The 22323-nt window shown below is 50.1% G+C and overlaps 11 protein-coding genes across 11 annotated transcripts; 3 read left to right on the forward strand and 8 right to left on the reverse strand.

The window, feature by feature from the left end:
- Positions 1–68: 68 nt before the first annotated feature.
- On the forward strand, positions 69–1865 carry M436DRAFT_64146 (uncharacterized protein; the record flags this gene model as incomplete). The annotated part of the gene is made up of 2 exons (XM_013571707.1): positions 69–139; positions 203–1865. 2 exons carry the CDS (start codon positions 69–71, stop codon positions 1863–1865), a joined length of 1734 nt encoding a protein of 577 aa, XP_013427161.1.
- A 135-nt stretch (positions 1866–2000) lies between these two features.
- M436DRAFT_47358 (alcohol oxidase) lies at positions 2001–4145 on the reverse strand (the record flags this gene model as incomplete). Its single annotated transcript, XM_013571577.1, has 6 exons — positions 2001–2572; positions 2624–3289; positions 3342–3420; positions 3479–3624; positions 3676–3710; positions 3772–4145. The coding sequence occupies 6 exons, from the start codon at positions 4143–4145 to the stop codon at positions 2001–2003; spliced, it is 1872 nt and encodes a 623-aa protein (XP_013427031.1).
- A 370-nt stretch (positions 4146–4515) lies between these two features.
- M436DRAFT_47526 (Arabinanase/levansucrase/invertase) lies at positions 4516–6741 on the reverse strand (the record flags this gene model as incomplete). Its single annotated transcript, XM_013571604.1, has 1 exon — positions 4516–6741. One exon carries the CDS (start codon positions 6739–6741, stop codon positions 4516–4518), a length of 2226 nt encoding a protein of 741 aa, XP_013427058.1.
- Positions 6742–7410: 669 nt separating this feature from the next.
- M436DRAFT_64149 (acetylxylan esterase precursor) lies at positions 7411–8147 on the reverse strand (the record flags this gene model as incomplete). The annotated part of the gene is made up of 2 exons (XM_013571708.1): positions 7411–7584; positions 7638–8147. 2 exons carry the CDS (start codon positions 8145–8147, stop codon positions 7411–7413), a joined length of 684 nt encoding a protein of 227 aa, XP_013427162.1.
- Positions 8148–8811: 664 nt separating this feature from the next.
- Positions 8812–10143, reverse strand: M436DRAFT_47936 (extracellular GDSL-like lipase/acylhydrolase; the record flags this gene model as incomplete). The annotated part of the gene is made up of 1 exon (XM_013571664.1): positions 8812–10143. One exon carries the CDS (start codon positions 10141–10143, stop codon positions 8812–8814), a length of 1332 nt encoding a protein of 443 aa, XP_013427118.1.
- Positions 10144–10561: 418 nt separating this feature from the next.
- M436DRAFT_64151 (uncharacterized protein) lies at positions 10562–11801 on the reverse strand (the record flags this gene model as incomplete). Its single annotated transcript, XM_013571709.1, has 2 exons — positions 10562–11688; positions 11738–11801. The coding sequence occupies 2 exons, from the start codon at positions 11799–11801 to the stop codon at positions 10562–10564; spliced, it is 1191 nt and encodes a 396-aa protein (XP_013427163.1).
- Positions 11802–12829: 1028 nt separating this feature from the next.
- On the reverse strand, positions 12830–14636 carry M436DRAFT_73128 (rhamnogalacturonate lyase; the record flags this gene model as incomplete). The annotated part of the gene is made up of 4 exons (XM_013571825.1): positions 12830–13702; positions 13751–13879; positions 13933–14381; positions 14432–14636. The coding sequence occupies 4 exons, from the start codon at positions 14634–14636 to the stop codon at positions 12830–12832; spliced, it is 1656 nt and encodes a 551-aa protein (XP_013427279.1).
- Positions 14637–15019: 383 nt separating this feature from the next.
- On the reverse strand, positions 15020–16195 carry M436DRAFT_47051 (Metallo-dependent phosphatase; the record flags this gene model as incomplete). The annotated part of the gene is made up of 1 exon (XM_013571507.1): positions 15020–16195. The coding sequence occupies one exon, from the start codon at positions 16193–16195 to the stop codon at positions 15020–15022; it is 1176 nt and encodes a 391-aa protein (XP_013426961.1).
- A 564-nt stretch (positions 16196–16759) lies between these two features.
- Positions 16760–18004, forward strand: M436DRAFT_23315 (uncharacterized protein; the record flags this gene model as incomplete). The annotated part of the gene is made up of 1 exon (XM_013571477.1): positions 16760–18004. A coding segment is annotated over one exon (1245 nt), but the record flags the coding sequence as incomplete, so codon positions are not given.
- Positions 18005–18124: 120 nt separating this feature from the next.
- On the reverse strand, positions 18125–18633 carry M436DRAFT_82253 (DUF336-domain-containing protein; the record flags this gene model as incomplete). The annotated part of the gene is made up of 2 exons (XM_013571826.1): positions 18125–18532; positions 18583–18633. 2 exons carry the CDS (start codon positions 18631–18633, stop codon positions 18125–18127), a joined length of 459 nt encoding a protein of 152 aa, XP_013427280.1.
- A 1284-nt stretch (positions 18634–19917) lies between these two features.
- M436DRAFT_47567 (glycoside hydrolase) lies at positions 19918–22107 on the forward strand (the record flags this gene model as incomplete). Its single annotated transcript, XM_013571612.1, has 2 exons — positions 19918–20223; positions 20275–22107. The coding sequence occupies 2 exons, from the start codon at positions 19918–19920 to the stop codon at positions 22105–22107; spliced, it is 2139 nt and encodes a 712-aa protein (XP_013427066.1).
- Positions 22108–22323: the final 216 nt, after the last annotated feature.

The raw sequence follows: 22323 nt of genomic DNA on the forward strand, positions 1-22323 counted from the left end.
GACCGTCCGACTGCACGAGAATACCTACCTTTGCTCCTCTTCGAACAACATGCCAATCGAGTGTAACCATGGAAGTCAAAGCTAAGCGGCGGCGAATAGCCGGTGCCAAGTATAGCAAGAATGCATGTGGAACCTGTCGGTAAGTAGACCACTTTTCAGGATTCCCAGAACTGGAGTATCACTCGCCAACCGCTATTTGCAGTATTCGGAGGGTAAAATGTGATGAGGCAAGACCTGATTGCAAGAATTGTGTTTCTACTGGACGTACCTGCGATGGCTATGTATCGAGCACAACCGCCAACAGCAACAAGACTTTGCCCCGAAAGCTGCTTCCGGCAGCCACGACTCTGCTGCCCATCACCATTGCACGATCACCATCAAACTTGGCTTTCAGTACGACCTCGGAGGATCAAATGTCTTTTCAGTACTTTAATCATCATATCGTCTCAGGTCTGAAGTTGATCTTCTCTAATTATGCATGGATTACTCTATCATTGCAGCTCGCCAGCACTGAACCTTGCATCTACTTCGCCATTGCAGCCTGCGGCAGTGTCGGTAGCGCTCGTCTCGCCAGAAAGCATCATTGCTACTTCACGCCACCATCGCCAGTCCAAGAAAAGCGAAATCTGAAGCAGTATTGTAAAGCAGCTGCAGCTCTGCAGAAGTACATTGATTTTGCTGCTTGTGGAAAGAGGCCCATTGAACCCGTTTTGCTCTGCTGCTTGTTATTTGTGGCGTATGAAACTTATCAAGATGAAAATGCGCTTGCTGTTCAGCATTTGAGGTTCGGAAGGAGAGCTATTGGGGAAGTCGCTGCAGGAAGTTCAAGATTCTCGTCAAAGGGGACGGAGAAAGACGTTCTTGCTGCATTTGACTGGCTAGGAGCGCAGGACTTGGACTTTGAGAAAGATGAATCACAAAGGAAAGAACCATCAGCAAAACTCACACATCCCTTTACAGGCCCATCAATTTCGGATCTGGAATATACAAAGCAAGCACTTGACTATCTTTCCACGGCCTCCTCGAACTGGAGATCCGAATTGCTTACGTTGGCAGCGGAACACGTCGCAACTCTGAATATCTCGACTCAACGACCAGCGATTCTGGAGTGTGTTATACATTGCGTCAGTCATTCTTTGTCTTTGCCACCCGGACACTCCCTGGTCCAGCGACATTCTCAGCTCTTGCATGCTCACCAAATATGGTCACTGCAGCTTGCAGCATTGCAAAGAACACGAGGACACATTCATCGTCGAGCACTGCTCCACCTACAGATCCAGCTCTTCTACTCATCTTTTATTCTTGAAACTGCAAGAGATACCCATGCGAAATACACAGATCGTTTCAACGACCAAGCAGCTACAGTCCTCGACTCAATAGAAGAATTTCTTTCACCATATCGCACTTACCACGGACCAAACTCGAGCAACAAAGGAGTCTACCCGTACACCCCCTTGCCTCAGAAGCAAGAGTCTTGCTTCTCGCTCGAATACGCAGTCGTCCCTACTCTCCTCGCCATCTGCTTCAAGATCCGTCATTCGCAAACCAGGAGACGAGCATTACATCTACTACGATCCGCCAATAGACGCGAAGCTGGACAGTGGAGTGGAGAGTTGTGTCATTATGCTGATGCTATCATTGTGCTTGAGGAATCAGTGGCTGTGGGTGTTGTACTTGAGAATGCGAAGATATTGGAAATTGTTATTGAGGCCACTGGATATCTTGAGGTCGGTCTAGTCTGTGGGAGGTTCAGAACAGAAGGGGACGGAATGTTGGAGGTCGTGGAGTATAGGGGTGCTGGGTTGCCGCCGTTACGTCTGCAACTTGTGCGGGAGAGTGTCTTTCCGTTTGGGATTGAGGTTTGACAGAGAGGTAGACCTCGTTCAATCCCTCTGGAAGGATGAAGCACCGTCGAGATCGTCATTGACATAAAGCGCATGCAACATTGAGCAAGCCAATGGTTTCTGGTACGAGATCGCCTAAACAATGCTAAGATATGCTCAAGCCTTGGAATCGACTTTCATCAGGAATCTTCCATCATCTGCTTTGATCAAATCCGCACCCTTCTCTCCCACAGCATAAGCCGTGGCCATGATGTTTCCTGACACATGAGTAGGGAACACCGATGCATCGATGACACGCAGACCCTCAACACCCTTCACCTTGAGCTTATCATCAACGACTTCGCCCATAGTGCAAGTGCCAATCAAATGGTACTGCGTCGAGATATGATTTCTCACATACTCAATTCGTTCTTCCTCAGTCTCGATACTTGCACCTTGAGGTGGAAGGATGCGATCGCCGAGGGATGACTTGAGGACGGGTTGATTGGCAACTTTGTCCATCCATTTGATGCCTTCGGCGAGAATTTTGGCATCGGCGCCGTTTCTGAGGTAGCCTGGATCTATACGGGGGTGTTGTGTTGGGTCTGAGGATGTTATGTGGATGCTGCCGCGGGAAAGTGGGTGTTCGAGGCAGACGAGTAGGGAGGCGCGGGTTTTGCCTTTGGGAGGTGCGCTGAAGAAGCCTATCTGGCTCTCACCTTTGCTTACGTCTAGCTGAGCGCCGATACCTAGGTAATGGACTGTCAGTGACGACGAAGGGAAAGGATGGAATGACGAACAGAAAGTCTGTATGTTTGCGAACTTCGGATCGCTGAGCTGCGAGATGATAGTCTCTTCCTGACGCTTCTCAAAGTCTGTCTCCGCAAGTGAGTTCTTCCGGATTTCGGCAATGGTGTCCTCCAATACATCCTTTCTGACCAGTGAAGCGTACGACACGAATCCCATTAGCATACCAGGGCTACCATAAGGTCCTTCACCCGTTTCTTGATATACTTTCTCCATGGCCTTCTGGTACTCGGAGTCGTGGAGAGAGTCGAGAGACTTCAAGCCATCCTTTAGATCGTAGAGCATTCCGCCGAGTACGTGATCCTGGAAGTTGCAACCCACGCGTTTGTTCTCAACGAGACATTCCACTCCAGCTGCCTTCAGAACTTCGGAATCGCCAATACCACTCAGCTCGAGGATCTGGGGACTGTTGACAGTTCCGCCAGAAAGAATGACTTCTCTGGATGCGTTGATGGTGTATCTCTTGCCGTCATGCATGAACTCGACACCGGTTGCAGTGTTGCCTTGAATTATGACTTTGGTGGCTAATGCCTCGGTCAAGACCTTGAGATTTGGCCGAGATAAATTTGGTCGCAGGTAACCAGTTGCGGCATAACTACGTCTGCCTTTGTCGCTGGATCGGTCGACGGCTGCAAGAGAGCTGTAGAAGCCGAAGTGATCTTTACATATGCAGTCAGCATACGGAAGAAGCGAGTTGATCGTATCACCCACCGCCGGACCACGCGTCAACGAGCGAGCTTTCCGAGCCACCGACTTCATATGCGGCCTTGCAGAAGTCTTCTTCAAACGGCTTGCAGAATCATCGTAAGTCAGGCATCGGGCTATGACAATGATTATTGAGGCCCTACCTCCCAGTAATCGTTGAACGATGTGTGAATAGGTCCATTAGTACCATGATACTCGTCCTTGGCGGCAATAGGCATGAACTGCTTGTTCGGGTGCTCCTTCTTCGGCGGGTCATACGTTTGGCTCTTCTTGAAGTAAGGAGCAATTCCTGCGACCACATCAGCACTACTTTGCAAATTCACGAGTTGAATGCACTTACCTTCCCAGCCCCATCCCTTGTTACCCAAAGATTCCCTGCAAGACACAAAGTTAGCTTCGCACCACCATATCTCATCCATCCATCCACAAGACTCACCAAGCACTATAATCCTCCTTGCTCCCCCTGACATACATCAAATAATTGATCGCACTACTACCACCCAACACCTTACCTCTCGGCTGCGACATTTTCTTCCCTCCAGCGCCCGCCTGCGGAATACTCTCATAGCACCAATCATATTTTTCTCTGCCGATAAGTGTAGGATAAAGACTTGGTGTGTAGACTTGAGGGTCTTCCATGCGATTGGCACCGGCTTCAAGGACGCCGACGCAGACGTCTGGATTTTCTGTTAGGCGGGCGGCCACGCAGAGGCCCGCTGTGCCGCCACCGACGATGATATAGTCATAAATCTGGGAAAGGAAGGTGGAGAGGGTGCAGAGGGCTGAGGCGGATTCGGTGGTCCTGGACATATTGATAAAGTCACGATTGATGGTGTGGTGTAGTTTGCACGAGTTTGAGATACTGTACCACAGAGGTGACACCAGGTCGGACCTTGGACGCCTTCTTGTACTATAAAGATTGTCCGGTCCAAAGGAGCCGCACGATATGTTGTAGACCTCTCCCCCGAATTCCCCTCATGAGGAGGTGAAAACCTACTCCTATGTACCTGGTACTTTTCTTCACCCCGCATTCGATCTACATGCTTGGAACCACGTGCAATGTTAGAATGCGAGGCAGCAGATATGGTGAGAATCATTGAGAAAAGTGAATTTGTATGTTGAACCAGGTCTCTTCATGGGTCAGCTACAGGCTGCTATATGCTGTCAAAAACCAAACGCCTCATCTCCCAGGGACAGGGAAAGCCGCCACGCTACTCAGCGTGGGAATAACAGCATTCATCAATCCGGTCTCTTCGTCAAAAGTGACCTTGTCAATGGTCACCTCTCTGTGCGTGCCGTCGCCATCAGGAATGGCAAAACGGTGGTAAGCCATATACCACTCGTCTGTTCCAGGCACATTGATGATCGAGTTGTGACCAGTGGCTAAGATTCCCTGACTGACATCCTTCTGCAGCACCACGCCATGATAAGTCCAGTTTCCGGTTATCGAGGTGGATGTAGCGTAGCCGACGCGGTAGTTCTCCGAGCCCGTATCGTCAATGGAGTAGGTGATGTGATAGAGACCTTTGCGGTAGTTGATGAACAGGCCCTCGCGGAAGTCTTCCAGGCCTGTAATGTTCTGTGCAGTGGGCCAGTCTATGGAAATCATGTCGTCATTCAACTCAGCGAGGAGAGGTTGGCCATTACCCCAGAGGAGGTAGTACTTGCCACTCACAGGATCTAGAAACGCATCCGAGTCAATGGCTTGGCCGGTGGTAAGGCGCTCGTTGTTAAGAATCATGGCGGTGGGTTCTGCAGTGAAGGGACCAGTAGGGGAGTCCGCGATGGCAACACCAATAGTCTTTGTGTCGTAAGTAGGGTTCTGTCCGCTAAAGTAGAAGTAGTACTTCCCACGTCTCTCGATGATTGTGGGAGCCCAAGCGTTACCAGTTGCCCATGGCACGTTGCCGTTGGTGCCGTTCAGCGTGAGGAAAGGTTGCTCGCTGCGAGTCCAGTTTACCAGATTTGGTGAGCTCCAGGCATAGAACACTTGACCGCCCCAGCCAGGGAAGCCATCGGTGGTAGCGTAGATGTAGTAAGTCTTGTTGAACACGGCGATGTTAGGATCAGCGAAGTAGCCTTTGAGTACTGGAGAACCACCATACACAGCACCAGCGTTCAATGAAGTGTTGACAGTGGTTGTTGTAAGGCTAGCGAGCTCGGCAGCAGTGATGGGCAGGACTGTTCCATGTCTAGGGCTTGGAGGCAGCTTGTATGATGCCGGGACTGTCCAATTAGGGCTTGCGATGTTCTTGGTCTGGAGGGGAATGTAGCCGCGACCAGTAAACTCGTCGACAAACAGGTAAAAGTGGTCTCCATTCACATCGCCAGGGTTGGATTTAAATGCTGTGGGCCCTTCAACTCCTTGAGTACCAGCCTTCTTGCCGATGCAGGTATCGATGGTAGTCCAAGAGTCCGCTGTCGCTCTGAGCGAGGTTGATCTTTCCTCAATGATGTCGACACATCCAGTCTCGCCAGCACCTTCGTCTTTGGTAAAGCGGTAGTAGACGTCGCCCGACTTCAAGACGGTGGAATCAATACGTGACATGCCAACATCTTGCCAGATCTGGGGCTCGCTAAACGTCACGAAGTCTCGTGTCGTGGCATACAGCATGCGGTGGTAGGTCGCTCCAGTACGATCAACATCGGTCGAGTTGTATAGAGAAGAGGCCCAGAAGACTACATAAGCACCAATGCCTTCGTCGTAGTAGGCCTCAGGCGCCCACGTGTTGCCAGCTTCAGCAGGTGAAACCAACACATGGCGTTGTTCCGACCATGTCTTGAGGTCGTGGGACTCCCATACTTCAAGATATCGACTGCCTAACTTGACTGAATCGCCCCAAGAGGTTCCAGAACCGATCGAAAGATCAGTTGCAATGAGGTAGAAAGTGTCGCCCTCGTGAGAACGAATGATGAAAGGATCGCGCAGTCCAGTTGTGCCATATGTCGATTTGAGAACAGGCTGTGCACCATTGAGCTCTTTCCACGACAAGGCGTCGTTGCCGTTACTAGCCGCAAAATAGATGTTCTCGCCCGAGCGGGAGTTGTTGGTGAAGTACGCAAATGCGTAGCCTTCAAATGCACCGATGTTAGCTGCCTGATGGACCAAGGCTGAAAATTGTCGACTTTTTGGCGTCCCACTACAATCAATCGTAGCAGTCAACTCAACTTGACTCGTTGTATTTTGCCTCTTGACGATACCATCGCTTGAGACGACAGACTCGCGATCACTACTCCATGTGACGTTCAGGCCACTCTCGGTGTTAGTGGGTAAGTGCAAGTTGCCACGGACATGATCGAGGTTTGTGACAGTTAAAGACTCGAGGTCTGTTGAACAAGTGCTGTTTTGGGTAGCGCTGGCTACGAAAGCTAGAGCCGAGGTTGCTAAGACATATAGTGAACGCATCGCGAGAAGGATAGAAATACAATTGTGGAAGCATGAGAGGCATCAGACTGAGTGTTTATAGTAGCATTGCTCGTCACCGCGAACACGAGAGTCGCCATATGATCATGCATGGTCGCTGATCACTTGTAGACTTACGGATGAAAGCACACCGAAGAGTCGATGCCAAGTCAAGCATTTACGAGCAATTGCGGAGGGAAATGCTTGGCTTGGGGGAGACAGGTTAATTTGTCTAACATGCATCAGTGTCGGAAACGACTCTTCTGCCGGAATCTTCTTCATATTGGCCCATTGAATGAAGATCACTGCTGCGCAGCCCTTGGCGTGGCCGGCGGGTTGTAGCAAGAGGTCGTATCCAAACTCTGAAGTAGACAGAGAGGAAGGATGGCAAGCTCGACCATGACGATTTTATACGGAAAAAGTTCGGCTTGTATTCACCAAATCGGCAGTTTCTCCTCCGAGCCTTTCAAACTTGCCGGCACTCAACCGAGTCGAATGTTTGTCGACATCTACTCCATCAACATTCAAGCTATCAGTACGCAATGCGAGTCTCATCGGCAGCAGAGCTCTGGAAGGAGGGAAATGGTTTTCTGAATTTGGAAATGAACTATGGAAGCCTGCACATATTCTGCGACACAAGCATCATGTCTCGTTTCGACCAGCGAGACGAGCTCAGGTAAGCTTGCTGTTGACAAACTTGAGGGCAGCCTGACCATACTCTTGACCGTATCCTTGGTGAACGTTGGCATCGTTTCCGTTCGAGCAGTAAGGATCGGCAGAGTCGCAGTAAGACTGGATTCTGCTTGCGTATGCAGAGCAAGTGAAGCCTGAGGCTCTGGGGTCAAACTACACCATCTCGATCAGTAAAACATTCTGATATCAACAGCAGATGAACTTACTCCAGGGTTCTTTGCAGTGCCGACAGAGTAGGGACCACCGGGAATGTTTCTAGGGTCACCCATGAAGATGATGGCCTTCACCTTACTTCCAACAGCACTGGAAATGGGAGCAGCAGTGCTGGATATGCCCTGGTTGGGGTCACCACCTCCGCAGAGAGCGTCATCACCGATCTGGGCTCCCTGAGAGTATCCAACATAAACCAGCTGCGTGTTGGGGCAAGATGCGGCAAAGCTGTTGATTTGGTTGGTGACAGCCTTGACTCCAGCCTGGACGGAGGATGCGTAGCTGTTGCCTCCAGCAGCTGGGTAGTTGATGACTTCGGCGGTTGCGCCGGGGTGAGCGTTCAGGATGAGGTTGACGACTGTGCCTGCTGATCCATATCCAGCAGGCGCAGTAGTTTCACGTGCTCCGAAGACATGGATGTTGGGGCATGCACGCTTCTCGAGAGGAGCAGCCATGGTGGTGGAGCCCATGAGGATGAAGGGAATAGCGGCGATGACGGACTTCATGATGTCTGAGATGGTTGGGAAATGGTGATTTTGAGTATTGAAATTGAGGTTTGTACTTGAGCTACGATACAAGATGCTGCTGGTCTACTTATACCACAATCACATCTCTGTGACTGACCCGGTGCCTGTTCGGACACATGGGTCTAGTCGACGTTGTGCTAGGTATGCTGACGAATCCAAATGTCCATGCTTTAGGCAAAATCAATCAAGTCCAGGCAGAAACTACAAGATCGACGTAGGGAACGCACTTAGGAAAGCATGCTTATAGGCCTTAGTGTCAAATAGGCATGGGTTTTCAGCCCCGATGGACCGGCCCACTTCTAGTCAAGTGGTTTCAACAGCTCACCCCAGGGTTTAGCGAAGTTTCAGGTTGTTTCACGCACGGCATCCTCCCGTCCGAAGCTTGTTCTATCACCCTATTATGACTGCACGCAACAGCTCACGTGGGTCTAGCCTCGTCTACGCTCACAGAATGGCTGGAAATACTGCTTACGGCTGATCGCGATAGATTAATCGCGTGGAACCAAGCTTGAAGTACTTTCACTCCGACCCCAATGGCACCAAGGCTTATTCCATGTCTGCATGACGCAAGTTCGATGGTATGAAATTGAATTTGGCTTGAAACAAAAGGCTTGGTATTGCTTGCTCGCTAAGCTAAAACCTATCACATGTAGCTGCTGACTCCACCCGCGAAACGATTGAACAGGTTCAAATCGAAGCTGTCCGCAATGGCTTGGTACCCAGCAGGACTCGGGTGCAGGTAGTCACCAGAGTTGTACTGATCTTGCAACATGCTCTGGTTTGCCGAGCTTCTCACCACCTTGTCAAAATCTAGAACTGCGTCGAATTTGCCGCTCGTGCGGATCCACTGGTTGACACGCTGTCTCGTCACCTCACGCTCTGGAGTGCTGTATGCCTGGATAGTGCTGTTCGGAGCTGAGAACGGCGTGATCGTAGCGCCAAATATCGGTATGCCGAACGTGTGGATACGGGTGATGATCTGCTCGTAGGCTTGGATCAATTGATTGTAAACAAAGTCTTGAGCAGCCGTAGTCGAATCGGCAGTTCCAATGTCGTTTACACCCTCGAAGATCATGGAGTACTTGATGCCAGACTGAGCCAGCACGTCACGATCAATGCGACCCAGCGCATTCGGACCTAGGCCATCAGCAAGGATGCGGTTTCCACCTGCAGCTTGGTTCAAAACACCAATATCTTTGGTAGAGGGGTTCTTCTGCATGCGTGCGAGGACGAGATCAGGCCAACGGTTGTTGGCATTTGTCGTCGAACCACGACCATCAGTGATGGAATCTCCGACGATCGCGAAACCTCTTGCTTGCGGTGGTGACCAAACCTCGATGGCAGAGAGGAAGTACCAATGTGCGACACTTTGCACAGAAGCGTCGGTCAGGTTGGCTGCACTCACTGCATTGCCGAACTGGTAGAACGATGTCGTTCTTGAGCCAGGATGCGAAGTAATGCTATTACCGAGCTGACCGCCAGCAAGATATATCGATACAGCGAGCTCAGACTGAGGATTGATGGGGAAGTGGATAGGATCCGAAACAGCGAGAGAACCGTCGGGAATGATGATAGAATTGTTGCCCGAGAAGGTGACAGTCTGAAGAGTGTTGGTCTCGATGATGCTCTGCCCCGCCGAGTTGTTGTAGGGCAATGCGACGGTTACGGCCGTGATGTTGAGTTGAGTTGCACCAAACGCATTGGAAAGACGGATCCTGATTTGTGGACCGCCAATTGACATATGCAGGGTCTGTCGAATAGTACTGTTGACAAACACAGAGCCTGTCTGGTTGAAAGGTGGGTTGGGCAGATTGGCCGGTTCAGTGAGCTGGGGCATGGAAGTCCATGTGTCCACCCAGTGATCACAAGCAGGTGCTCTAGCCTCTATCGATGCATCAAGAGGAAGAGCATTGGTTGGAGAAAGGAGTGATGAGGCCAAGAAGGCGGCCAAAGCCACAAATTGCTTGTTTAACATGTTGTGTGTCAGAGCTTACACTGTGTGTCACACCACGATACCCTTGAGGAAGTCATACGGTATATAAAAGGAGGCATGGCATGCACGATCCAACGTCGAGCTAACGATGCCGTCCGAGACATGTTCAGGCTAAATGGATGGCCCCACGGGGGACGATCATCACGAACTCACAGACCATGGAGAGCTACAATCGCGGGGTAACCGCATCCAGGAACAGGAACTCCGACAGAAGATTTGCATACACGAAAAGCTTCTTTGGTGTATTCGGTTAGGCTAAACACGGCTATTGTATGATTGGAGGAAACATCAAATGGTAAAGAGAGAACAGACTTGCGGCCGAAACTGAATGACATGAGTTCTGGCACAAAGGAGTGCGAGAGAAAAGCAAGCGATCAAAGCCGTGGAACAAGACTGGTTATCAACGCAGGTGCGGAGTAGACCAGTCTACCCATTGCGCATCATCGAATGTGATATTGCCTGCTGGGTTGAAGAAATTTGTGTCAGAGATTTTGTCAAAGAGAAATTTGTCGACGAAGGCTTGGAGTTCAGGGCCCTGATTTGAGGGGAAGGAGCAATGAAGATGGCTGGGAGACATGGAATATCCCAAATGGTCAGATACTCCAAGAGCTTGAAAGATCCTGTGAGCGGTCTTCATACATCCATAAGAGCTCCAGGGTCCAAGCCATTCGTATCCGATGTTGTCGATCACCAGTAGACCTCTTGGAGCAACAAGGCCAGCCAGCATGTGGTGATCGATTGGCAGCATATCTACTGTGGTATTGGCAAAATCATCAAACTGAGTAGCAAACCAGACGTTTTCTTGGACGATTTCGGATGCTGTCTGTGTCGACGCGTTGTGATTCTCGTAGTCGCTCAGACGCCAGCATGCAGTTCCACCAGAACCACTTTCCTGTGGAATTGTGAGAGCTATGCGGCTATCTAGTGCACCCGCGACCAGTGCTCCTTTTCCGTTCCTGGAGCAACCAGTGACGGCAATCTTTTTCGTATTGATGTTGGCCTCAGGTAAAGTCTCCAGAACGTCGAGGATGCGGCTTATACCCCAAGCCCATGCTACCATGGCACCATTGGCCCCCAGTTCGGGGTAGAGCTCGAAAAACTTTCCTTGATCCCGGCTGCTCTGATCGAGTTGAGCGCCGATATCATCGTTGTTGTATATGATGATGGCTACTCCAGAAGGCGCAGGGATGGTAAGGCCTCCGAGTGCGATGATGGCTGGGTGTGGAGCGGTTCCGTTCGCGGGATATGCAATCGTAGGTGTGAAAGATACGGTCCTGCCATGCACACAAACCGTGACTGTCAGGTTTGGGCCAGAGATAGAGCCAAATACGCTATCTGGATTCCCCGGTTTTGCCCCCAACTCAAAGGTCTGGAAGAGCTCGCTGACTTCACGTTGGCGGCACGCAAAGTCAGAAAGGGTCTTAACAGGTCTGCCGTTGGCAAACATGAAAGGGTCTGGAAGTTTTGCATCATAGCGAGTCGCGTTAACTGGAGTCTTTGGACATGTGTTTGGTCGTTTTGTAAAACCTATCGGCTGTTAGCGTGAAAAAGTTCGTAGAGTTCAGCTGTCACAGACCTTCAAATGGGATGCTCAGGACAGCCGGTATCAGACAGATCAGTGCTGATAGATTGAGTCTCATTGTAAGCTTTTTGTTGCACACGAGTGATAAGTATTGCGGCAATGACGGTTTCAGATATAGTGCCTGGGTTTCAGCAGAACGATAAATTGTGATCACGCAGCCTAGCCTAGTATTTGTGGCCAATCTATACAGCCTCACCTTTTGTTTTACGCATATCAGATCTGCAAGCACAACAGCCTACCACCCGGACGCCAATTTGCCAACATGTCACTCATCACGATTTAGCCAGGAAGCCTGAGGAAGGTACGATAGGCGATGGTGAGAAAGACAGGTGTTGAAAGTGGTTGCTGGAATAATATTTTCCGTGTCCAGAGATGCCGTTATGCATGTACAATAGTTGCGACGCGGAGTTCAAGCAGGCAAAAGAACTGCAGGTGGGGAGTCCAAGATGACGGAAGGTGTTCGGTGGGGCAAAGCAGATGTGGGATTTGTATCCAGGGCGTCAGTGATTTTTCCCCCTCTTGTGCCGCCTTTGAGGATCTGGTGATGAGAATAGAGGTCTTGAGAACATGAGCCTTGAGGGTCGTCATCAAGAGGACGGGTGCTGTGGAAGATTGTCGGAAAATAGGGTTGAATGTTTTGTTGAGGCAAAACTTCTTCGTCTTCTACCACCATCCTCCCTCTCGATCACCTCAAACAGAGCAAAAAGAGAAGTACATCGCCCCCTGTGAGATTCGAACTCACGTCTCTCCCATTCCGACGAGCGTCCAGGTCCAGCAAAGCGGGTGCCTATTCGGCTCCCACAGTGCTCGCCTTACTCTGCTTGTTTTTGCAAGACATTAGGTATGGGAACGTGCTATACCACTGCACTAAAGGGGCTGGAAGATTAATTTGATGGCAGATTTGATAAGATATATAGGTAGGTGGGAAAGTGAAGGAAAGAGTAGGTGGAAGGGAGCTAGTGAAGGACATGCACCGAACCCGGAACCAAAGAAAAGTTATCTGGAGCCTGCATTGGCGATCGCACCTTCCATCACAGCTTGACACTGATAATCACCATCTTTGCGAGAAACACCTTGCTGCCTTCATCAAATCCACTCAAGGGTAATCGCATCCCACAAAAAACCCCTCCACAAAACATATCTATCAACCTGGAAACTCACAACATTCTTCCCTTTTTTCAGATTGCTAACCACATACTCAAATTGGTGCCACTCTCCGCTAACGGTCCCTGATCTGTAAGTCGCTGCATCAGTGGTAATATTATCCTTACTCAAGCTACCCAACACAGCACCATTAGCTAAGACTGTCAAAGCGGTGCTTTGCGAGTATCCGGCCAATGAGACAATAAGTCTAGCGGTGGGCTTTTCGAGTTCGGCAATGCTAAACTCCACATTCCAAGTTCCAAGGTTGGAGGATGCGTAGTACCAGGAGGAGCTGTTTGTGGTGCCGACGACAAAGGTAAAGTTTGCTGGGGACGCGGCAGCAAGACCGTGGTGATATGGTCCACTGTTGATGAAGCCGGTGGTCTTCTTGTCAAAGTCTCCGATCTGGAAGATGCGCTTGTTGGTCGGGACTGACCAAGTCAGTGTTGATAGGTTAGTCTTGCCCTTGACATCGATGCCGGACTTTGTGAAGTTGGTGTAGACGTCGCCGATCTTGCCACCATTTGACCAAGCGTATATGCCATATTTACCAGTACGGACATTGGCGAAGCTGAATTTGCCAGAGACATCGGCGTAGGTTGTATAGTAGTAATTGGCCCCCTGTGCCAACGGTGCCTGAATATCCGAGTCACCTAGGAACACGGCCGCACCAGCTGCGACTCTTCCATCGGAGAGTTTGAGAGATCCAGACACAGAACCGCGAGAATGGTAAGCAGTATCATTGATCCATGGATAGGGCCATTTGGTCAATTCTTCTTGATGCTTTCTTGCTGCATCTGCAATGTCTCCATCGTTCTGCTTAGTTGTCAGAAGAGACTAGTAATCATCAAGTCGGCAACTTACAAGATACCACAGCCACGGACCCCAGATCTTGCCAACGGGCTGGGAAGTTGTGACTTGAGTCTGGAAGTGCGAAGTGTCTTGCACAACATTCAGCTGTACAGCATCGCCGGTGCTACTTTCTCGATGGACCTATTTCAGTCAGTATACGATTGATCGAGTGATTGAAAGCTGCCAGAACTTACAGTCAAAGTTTGCTTCAGGTGGTTACCACTGAAGTAGTCCGTACTAGGATGGATATACCATGACCCAGTGGACGGTCCATAAACACCATTGAAATCTCGGTCTCTGACATAGTTCGACCAGTCATACTTCGTGATATACGTTCCATCTGACGTTTCGAAAGTCTCGTCCTGAACCTTTGTGGCACTCAGAATCGACTTGAATGATGGCAGAGGTTCATCCTTCAGGTAAGTGCGACCATTGGGGAATCTGTCGGGGTCAAGGCGGAAGAGAGAACGAAGGATACTGATGTCGCCGAGGGCACGGTTGACAAAGTACTGGTAAGAACCAGCAAGATCGTCATAGATGACCCAATGGAGATCACCCTTTTCCGAGACAAAGCTCACATCGATGAATGAACCACCTTTGTTCACAATGCTTGCTGACTCCCAGACCAGATTGTTTTCCCCGTCTGCAATATGTTAGTACTGTGATCTTGCGGACTGGAGACATCCTTGATACCTGCTCCGACGTAATGTCCAACAGCACTGCCTATAGCGTCTTTTCCTTGATAATAGAGCTTCGTGCCATATATAGGTCCTTGAGTGATGTTCCAGATGTCGTTACCCAATACCCATGTATCGTTGCTTGTCTGTTGCAAGAATGGACCTTTGGCTGCTGCGAATGGTAGTGCCGTAAGGGCAAGTGTAAGAGAATGAGCTTTCATGATAGCAGTTGAGTGAGATGGGTGAAAAAGACGGCCAAAGGTGAGGCTTTACGACTTTTTTGTAGTCAAGACTGCTCGTATTCAACAGCATTGCGCAAGTTTGGATAATGATTCGACAAGCTCCAGTATCCACTGATCTCCCATGGATAAATCTCAGGGTCAATATCGAGCAATGAGTTTTCACCGCAAATTATAGAAGCAGCGCTCTTCATCAAGCTACAGAGCATGAAGAAATCCCGTGAGCAAATGACGTGCTTGGGGCACATTTTGATCCGCCCTGTCTTATCAATTAGCGACGATTGTAAGCAGCCATCAAGACTTTCAAAGCAGTTTCTTGTACGCTCATCAACACAGTATACAAACGGCGTTCATGCTCCTGTATTCTATGAAGTCACAGCAGCATAGGAGTCTTGTCCGTATGTTCCATTCAAAGTAACCCTGCCACTGACCGTCCCATCCTCCAATCTCACCCATGTCTCGACGTCTTCATCGCCCTTCTTGAGTACAACTTGTCTGCTTCCTCTTGTCCATGATCCATAACCTCCGTATCCGCTGTGTCTCCCGAAGCATAAGTCCAACCCATTGCCGGTCAGGTTCATACCCTTCAACTTCGAGTCCCACCTGAAGCACCAGTCGTCGCCATGGTCGTGACCTGAGAAGACTGCTTTCAGTCCCTTCGTATCGAGGAGAGCTTGCATGAAGGGTATATCTTGACCGTTGTAGCTGAACACAGCACCACTGACATTGCCCTGGCCCGAAGCTGAACCTTGTTGGGCCAGCGGGTTGTCGTCATCGATGCCAGGTTCACGATGTGCGTCCACACCCGTAGCTTGGAAAGCGGCCATGGCATTTGAGGGTATATGGACGAAGGCTACACTCGGCACAAGACGCTTGTGCTTCTTCTCGAGAGCAGATCGAGTCTCGGTGAACCAGTCAACCACGCTTTGGGAAACCCAATTGGGCTGGGGTACTGGTTGCCCAGTAGCTGACTTCTGCTGGAAGTAATTGCCGCCGCGGGAATCAAAGAACCAGAGCAGGAACTCAGGAACGGCTGGATCCTGACCGTACACAGGCAGGTAGTAGTTGGACACACCGGCGTCAGATGCAGGAACCATGTTCTTGGTGCGGCTCAGCGAGTATTTAGATTCTTCTGCAAAGATGGCTTCGCGTGAAAGATTGAAGTCGCTGTCGTGATTGCCATATGTGCTAGCCCAACTGATACGACGTTTGACTAGAGGGGCCACGACAGCGTCCAGGTACTTGGTGGAATTCTGGAGGAAAGTGTTCTCACCAGTGATCAGATCTCCATTCAGAACGACCAAGCCAGTGGTATTCTCGCTATCGAGAACTGAATTCATGACTTTGACGCTCTTGGCATCTTGCTCTGGACCCCATAGTGTGTCTTCTGCTTCACCAAAGTGCAGATCATTGAAGATAGAGAGCTTGAACGATCCATCGGAATCTAGTCGGAGGACGTCTGTGGGTTGCAAGATGGGGATCGCACGAGTAGATACGGTAGAAGCAGCAAGGGCAAGGAGGATAGAGCGTACAGGAGACATGCTGAGGTGAGTAGAGATGTAGCAGACATTGCGGGGCTTCGAGAGCATGGTAGTCGACAGCATACTGTTTATGTATGTTGCGATACAGGGTCGCGGTTGGGCGATCAGTAGAGGGTTTCTCAACGAGAGCCACTCACAGCATGCACGTGGTCGGGTCAGAGGTTACATGCTTTGTTGAGAAATCATGGCCATCAGATGCCTTGCCATAGGTCCGTTTGCTTTGACACGTCAAGAGAGATAGGCACTTGCTCATTCACTGATTTCAAGAATATTCTGTACTGGTTGAAGAGAGTGATCAAGGATGAAGATGTGGGATGAGAAAAGGAGTGGTCGAAGGCTTGGACGGAGATTGGGGGTTGCAAACTCCGAGGCAATTTCTTTGGAAGGCACGACTTGTTTTGTTGCGACAGCGACAAGAACAATGCAGTCTCGATGCGACTCTCAGGCGTCGTGCGATACGCCTTCCTCGCCTTGATCCTGCCGGCCGTCTTGTCGACTCTCTGGCTCTATCTTTATCCCGTCGCGCAGAACTGCCACTTCCCGCCATCTGAGCAACATGGCCTCGCTCCCTTCCGACTGCTCGCTCTAGGCGACCCCCAACTCGAAGGAGATACTTCTCTACCCGATCCCAACGCGCCGCTGTTTCCTGGTCTCATAGGCCTGCGCAACCGCTTGTGGACCGAGCCGCTGGACGTGGCAGCACGTCTCTTGCGACGCACTGTCAAAGACATGGTCACGACCGACCTTCCACGCTTGCTGCAAGCCCACCGAAAGAGATTGGATCTATTGGGCAATGATTACTACCTGGCTCACATCTATCGCGCCACCAGATGGTGGACACAGCCAACCCATGTCTCTGTGCTGGGCGATCTACTCGGCAGCCAATGGATCACCGACCACGAGTTCGACCGACGAGCCAACAGGTTCTGGAACCGCGTTTTCGTCGATGCTCACCCCTGGAAAAATAGTGCGCACGAGCAAGAGTCTGAACACGTTGCTGCTTGGGATTTTGTGGACAAGGTGAGAGCCAGCCAGACGCCCGCTCTGCTCAACGTCGCCGGAAATCATGACATTGGATACGCTGGTGATATCGACCAACACCGTATTGATCGCTTCGAACGTTCCTTTGGCAAAGTCAACTGGCGCATCAGGATCCCCTTATCGGATTCATCGTCCAATTTGACCGCGGAGCTGCATCTTGTGAATCTCAATTCCATGAATTTAGATAATCCTGCATGGAACCAACATCTCTACCATGAAACACATTTTTATCTGGACAGCGTCATCAACGATACCAACACACGCAACCCTCAAGATGCCGTCATATTGCTTACACATGTCCCCCTGTACAAGCCAGCTGGTGTTTGTGTTGATCCTCCTTTTTTCAGCTATTTTGAACCTCATCACGGTGGTGGCATTCGCGAGCAAAATCATCTTTCTCGGCAATCGAGTGAAAAGATACTGAGTGGCTTATTTGGATCTAAGCGTGCAGGCATTGTTCTCAACGGCCATGACCATGAAGGATGCGACACATGGCATGACTACTCCGAGGCCGATCAAGCACAGTGGAACTCGACCAGTTTCTCTGCACTCAACGCAACCACACATGGTATCCGAGAGGTCACTGTGCGTAGCATGATGGGTGACTATGGTGGAAACGCTGGTCTGCTCTCTGCCTGGTTTGATGACATTCATGGCGTGTGGAAGTTTAAATACGCCACTTGCTCACTTGGTAAACAGCACATCTGGTGGGCGATACATATTGTCGACATTGTTGTTGTCATACTAGGCATTTCAAGCGGCCTGTTACAGCTCCTCGGTCTCGTTACGCCACGAAGACTCGTCTTGGATACAGACAAAAAGTACAATTGAACATGAATTTCAATCAACATCTCTCAAGAACATCAGCCTTGGATTTGGATAAGAACATCACGAGCTTGTCAACCAGTCCACACCCGCTTGGGCCACCTCTATATCCTGTGCCACGGTGCCACCGCTTACGCCGATGGCACCAATCAGGTAGTTGTCTTTGAACAAGGGTAACCCGCCACCGAAGATTACCAAACCTCCATTGGTCTCCTGGATGCCATACAATGCTTGATCGGGCTGGGATTGGTTATACAAAGCAGCGCTAGGGATGCCGTTGAAGAGTACACTCGTCCTGGCTTTCTTGATAGATATATCAATGCTGCCTGGGAACGCGTTATCCATGCGCAGGAAAGCGACCAGAAGGCCCGAGGGATCCGTGACAGCTATATTCTGAGGCACTATATTGGCCGCGGCCTTTGCTGCTGCTGCGACTATGGCGGTGGCCTGGTCTGCGGAGACGTAATGGCGCTGGTCTGTGAGTCAACAGAGGTAGTATTGGACATTGATGGTATAATTACTTGATTAGGCGTGCTGCCAATGCCGTTGGTGCTAGTCAGGTTTCCAGACATGGTACAAGTAGATGCGTGGGTATACGAAGATAGGGCAAGCAAGGATAGTGTCAAGCTGGAGAGCGATGGAAACATTCTCGTATTTGCTGGCAGATTGGCAGTTATAAGACAATGTCTCGAACGAGATTCCAACTTCGAACCTAGAACATCACAGCCGTTTTATATCTCATCCTGCCGAGTCCCAAGGGCCACAGTCGTAAACATACCCCGCATGTTGTGCGGCTAGAGGTCAGACCTCAGAACTCCCTCGTCTGCTGAAGTCTGTACCTCACATACCCCTCCCACCAAGGTGTAGAGCAATACTCCCCACTATACAATTGCACAATCATTTCCTAAGTAGAGACGAGTCTGGGAAGATCCGCTATGATTTCGCTTTCCAATAGAAACTATTGGTCTTCTCAAATTACTGTGCATTCTCACAATTACGCACGTTACGAACTTTTGCATAACACGGGAAGGAGTTGAGGCTTCGAGAAAGGCGTTCTGGACCCCCGCTTTCGAGCGAGAGGAGTCTTCAGCTGCAACTTGACCGCGTGTGAATGCGCCGCTTGTCCGAATGCCATGCATGATTACCTATCTCGCAGTCGCAAAAGATGAATTGGCCCAAAATAGAGGGCGATACGTGCATCAGCAGGTGTTCTTACGTCGTCACTGATGGCAGCCCTAGCCTAACGTGCAATCACGACTTTTGGCCAGCCACGAAGCAGCTTGGCACGACAGCGCTCTTTCGTTTGTGATTCCAGGAACGGCCATGCGCTCCAAGACACCTCACAGCCCCAATCACCTGGAGAGAGACACGTTTTGTTCCTGGGACTGAACCAGGTCCGCAGATTCGGTCAATTCCGCGCACCTGGTACAACCGCCCGGCTCCTATGCTTTGAACGTCGGAGCTACCGTCCGCGCCGTTACAGCTTTATACGACGCTCGACAACAGAGATCAAGCTCTTTGCAGGTTGATATGCAACCTTGTCTAGGGATATATTGTGTGCAACGCTATGCTGTGGGTGAGAAGAACATCATGTTCGTGAGGAAGCATGTAAGATCGATTTCGTTGTGATTATCAGGGCAACTTGTCTTTCACGACCACATTTAGAGTTAGATGCCTTGCTCTGGCTGTTAGACTTATTGCACGTTTTACGCGATCCGGCTTCCAAATCTCTAAAGGCGATAAAGTATCGCGCCAGGTTCATTAGATGTTGTGGACACTGTGGAGGAACAAACCATTCAACGTACAAGAGTCATGGCTGCCTTACTTGGATTTTGTGGCTAACAACCTTCGCCGCCATGCTCACACATTTCTTTCGTCTGGTCACACAGATCAATGATGGCGAGACGACACTTGACGATGCTGCAGCTTTGCTCTCCAGCCTTATGACTGATGATGAATATCTTGCTCTGCTACAGGGCAACCGCTCTCTTACGCAGCATCTTTCAGACAACAAGGCTTCACCATATCCGGCTTCAGTGATATCAAGGGTTGGTATTCCCGGGTTGCATTTTGTCGATGGTGCGAAACAGTCCTTTTTCACAGAGTTTCCTAGTCCACTAGGACGGGCGGCATCCTTCAACACACAACTGGAAGAGCTCATCGTAAGTGTCAAACTCATTCCCGGGTAACTCAAAGACTAATACGCTCTGAAGGGAGAAGCGATTGGTATGGAAGTACGAGCTCATGGCGGCAACGTCTACAGCGGTATATGCCTCAATGTCACACGTCGATCTGATTGGGGACGAGCTCATGAGTCTTATGGAGAGGATCCTTTGGTCATCAGCCGCATGGGCACTGCAGCCGCAAAGGGTGTACGAAAACATGCCATGGTCGCCATCCGTCATTTCGCGATGAACTCGATGGAGATCTTGAGAGAAGATGGCAGAATCACATGTGACGATAAGACCATGAACGAGCTGTTCTTGCAGCACTTCAAAGACACTCTCTACCAAAGTGGAGCAGAACTTGTCGTGTCTGCGGGAAACCGTGTCAACGGCGTTGCCTGTACAGAGAACCCATCCCTGTTGAACGGGATCTTGAGGCAACGCTGGCTCCTGAATGATTTGATCGTGGCTAGCGACTGCACGTGGCCAGTCAAAAACGGACCGGCATCAATCAAAGCAGGATTGGACATTGAGATGCCATTCAAGACAGGAGGAAGAACCACAGCCGTTGAGAGTGCTCTCGAACACAACACACTGGACTGGTCTGACATAGAAGTCATGGCCGACAGAGTCTTAAAGGCTCAACTACGATATCACTGCCGTACAATCAAGATGTCGATACCGGATCCGGAGAAGATAAGATGTCAGCGTCACATTGGCCTTGCTCGACGCTCGGTCGCCGAATCTATGGTCCTTCTCAAGAACGACAATATGTTTCTTCCATTCAACAAGCCTTCACAGATAAAGATGCTTGTCTTGGGCGAGCTGGCGGATAGGGTCAGCTCAGCGTATCAATTCGATCCGGCATCGCATGCTGCAGGTCCTCCTGGAACTAGCCCTCTGACGGAACTTCGGAAAAGACACAATCTAGCTGTCGAGTATATGGAAGGAAACGAGACCGGGAAAGCAACAAAGTCAGCTATGGCCGCGGACGCTGTCCTTGTATTCATCAGACCTTCTTCAAAATCCGAATGCGCTCGCGAGCAAAGCCGGTTCCTCGATCGCTTCAGGCCTCGAAAGCAAGTCTACAACCCTCGAATGACACATTTCCGGGATCGCAGTCACCTCACGCTTCATCCGCGGGATCTCGAGCTAGCTAAAGCAGTCTTGAATGTCGCTGGTCACAAAGCTGTGGTAGTGATTGAGGCAGGCACGAGTATCACAATTCCAACCTTCATTCGACAGAAAGCGACTGCCATCCTGTTCTCCAGTTACGGATGCCGACAATACGGTAAGGGCTTGCGAGATGTGCTATTCGGCGAACAGGAGCCTTCGGGGCGTTTACCTTTTGTTCTTCCCGATACCGAACAACAATTGCTGCAAAAGGAAAAGGACACATCATCTCACGACATCAAATATGATGACAAGTGGGGCTACAGAAAACTTCGACACGAACAGCAGAAGCCTGCCTATCCTTTCGGTTTCGGACTCGGTTATTCCACTTTTACCCTCACTTCACTCTGGTGCTCACACCCAATCGTCAAATCCACTTTCGACATGATGGTCACAACCAAGAATACAGGCAATCGCGCCTCGGCTGTAGTGATCCAAATCTATGCTTCTAGAAGGGCACGAAGGGATAGCGCGACTCCAAGTCTTGTTTCCAGAAGCCTGATCGGATTTACAAAAGAAGTCATTCATCCTGGGGAAAGCAGCGAGGTTGGAATTACCTGTCGGCTGAGCCCGTTAGCACAGTTCCACTCAAGCACCAGTAAAATGGTTGTTTCAGAGGGCGAGTATGATCTTTCGGTGTGTCAGTATGAAGGTGACGCCAAAGCCTTATCCTCATCTTTCCATATTTGGAATGAGGTGCATTGTTAGAATGTTTCTAGACACTAGATCATGTCTCTGTTTTGCCTTTCTTATCACGCTTAGATACCCATAGACCACAGTATATAGTCATATCATGCCAAAGCCACTTTGAAAACTGTCAATCGTGTGGTTCGTGCTTGCCTGTCTGTATCACATACTTCGCTCAAAAGCATATACGACTCCGATGAACACATTCTGTCAAGTTTTCTCGTACGCAAAGGTATG

This window comes from Aureobasidium namibiae, assembly GCF_000721765.1.
Source record: "Aureobasidium namibiae CBS 147.97 unplaced genomic scaffold scaffold_9, whole genome shotgun sequence".
NCBI lineage: Eukaryota > Fungi > Ascomycota > Dothideomycetes > Dothideales > Saccotheciaceae > Aureobasidium > Aureobasidium namibiae.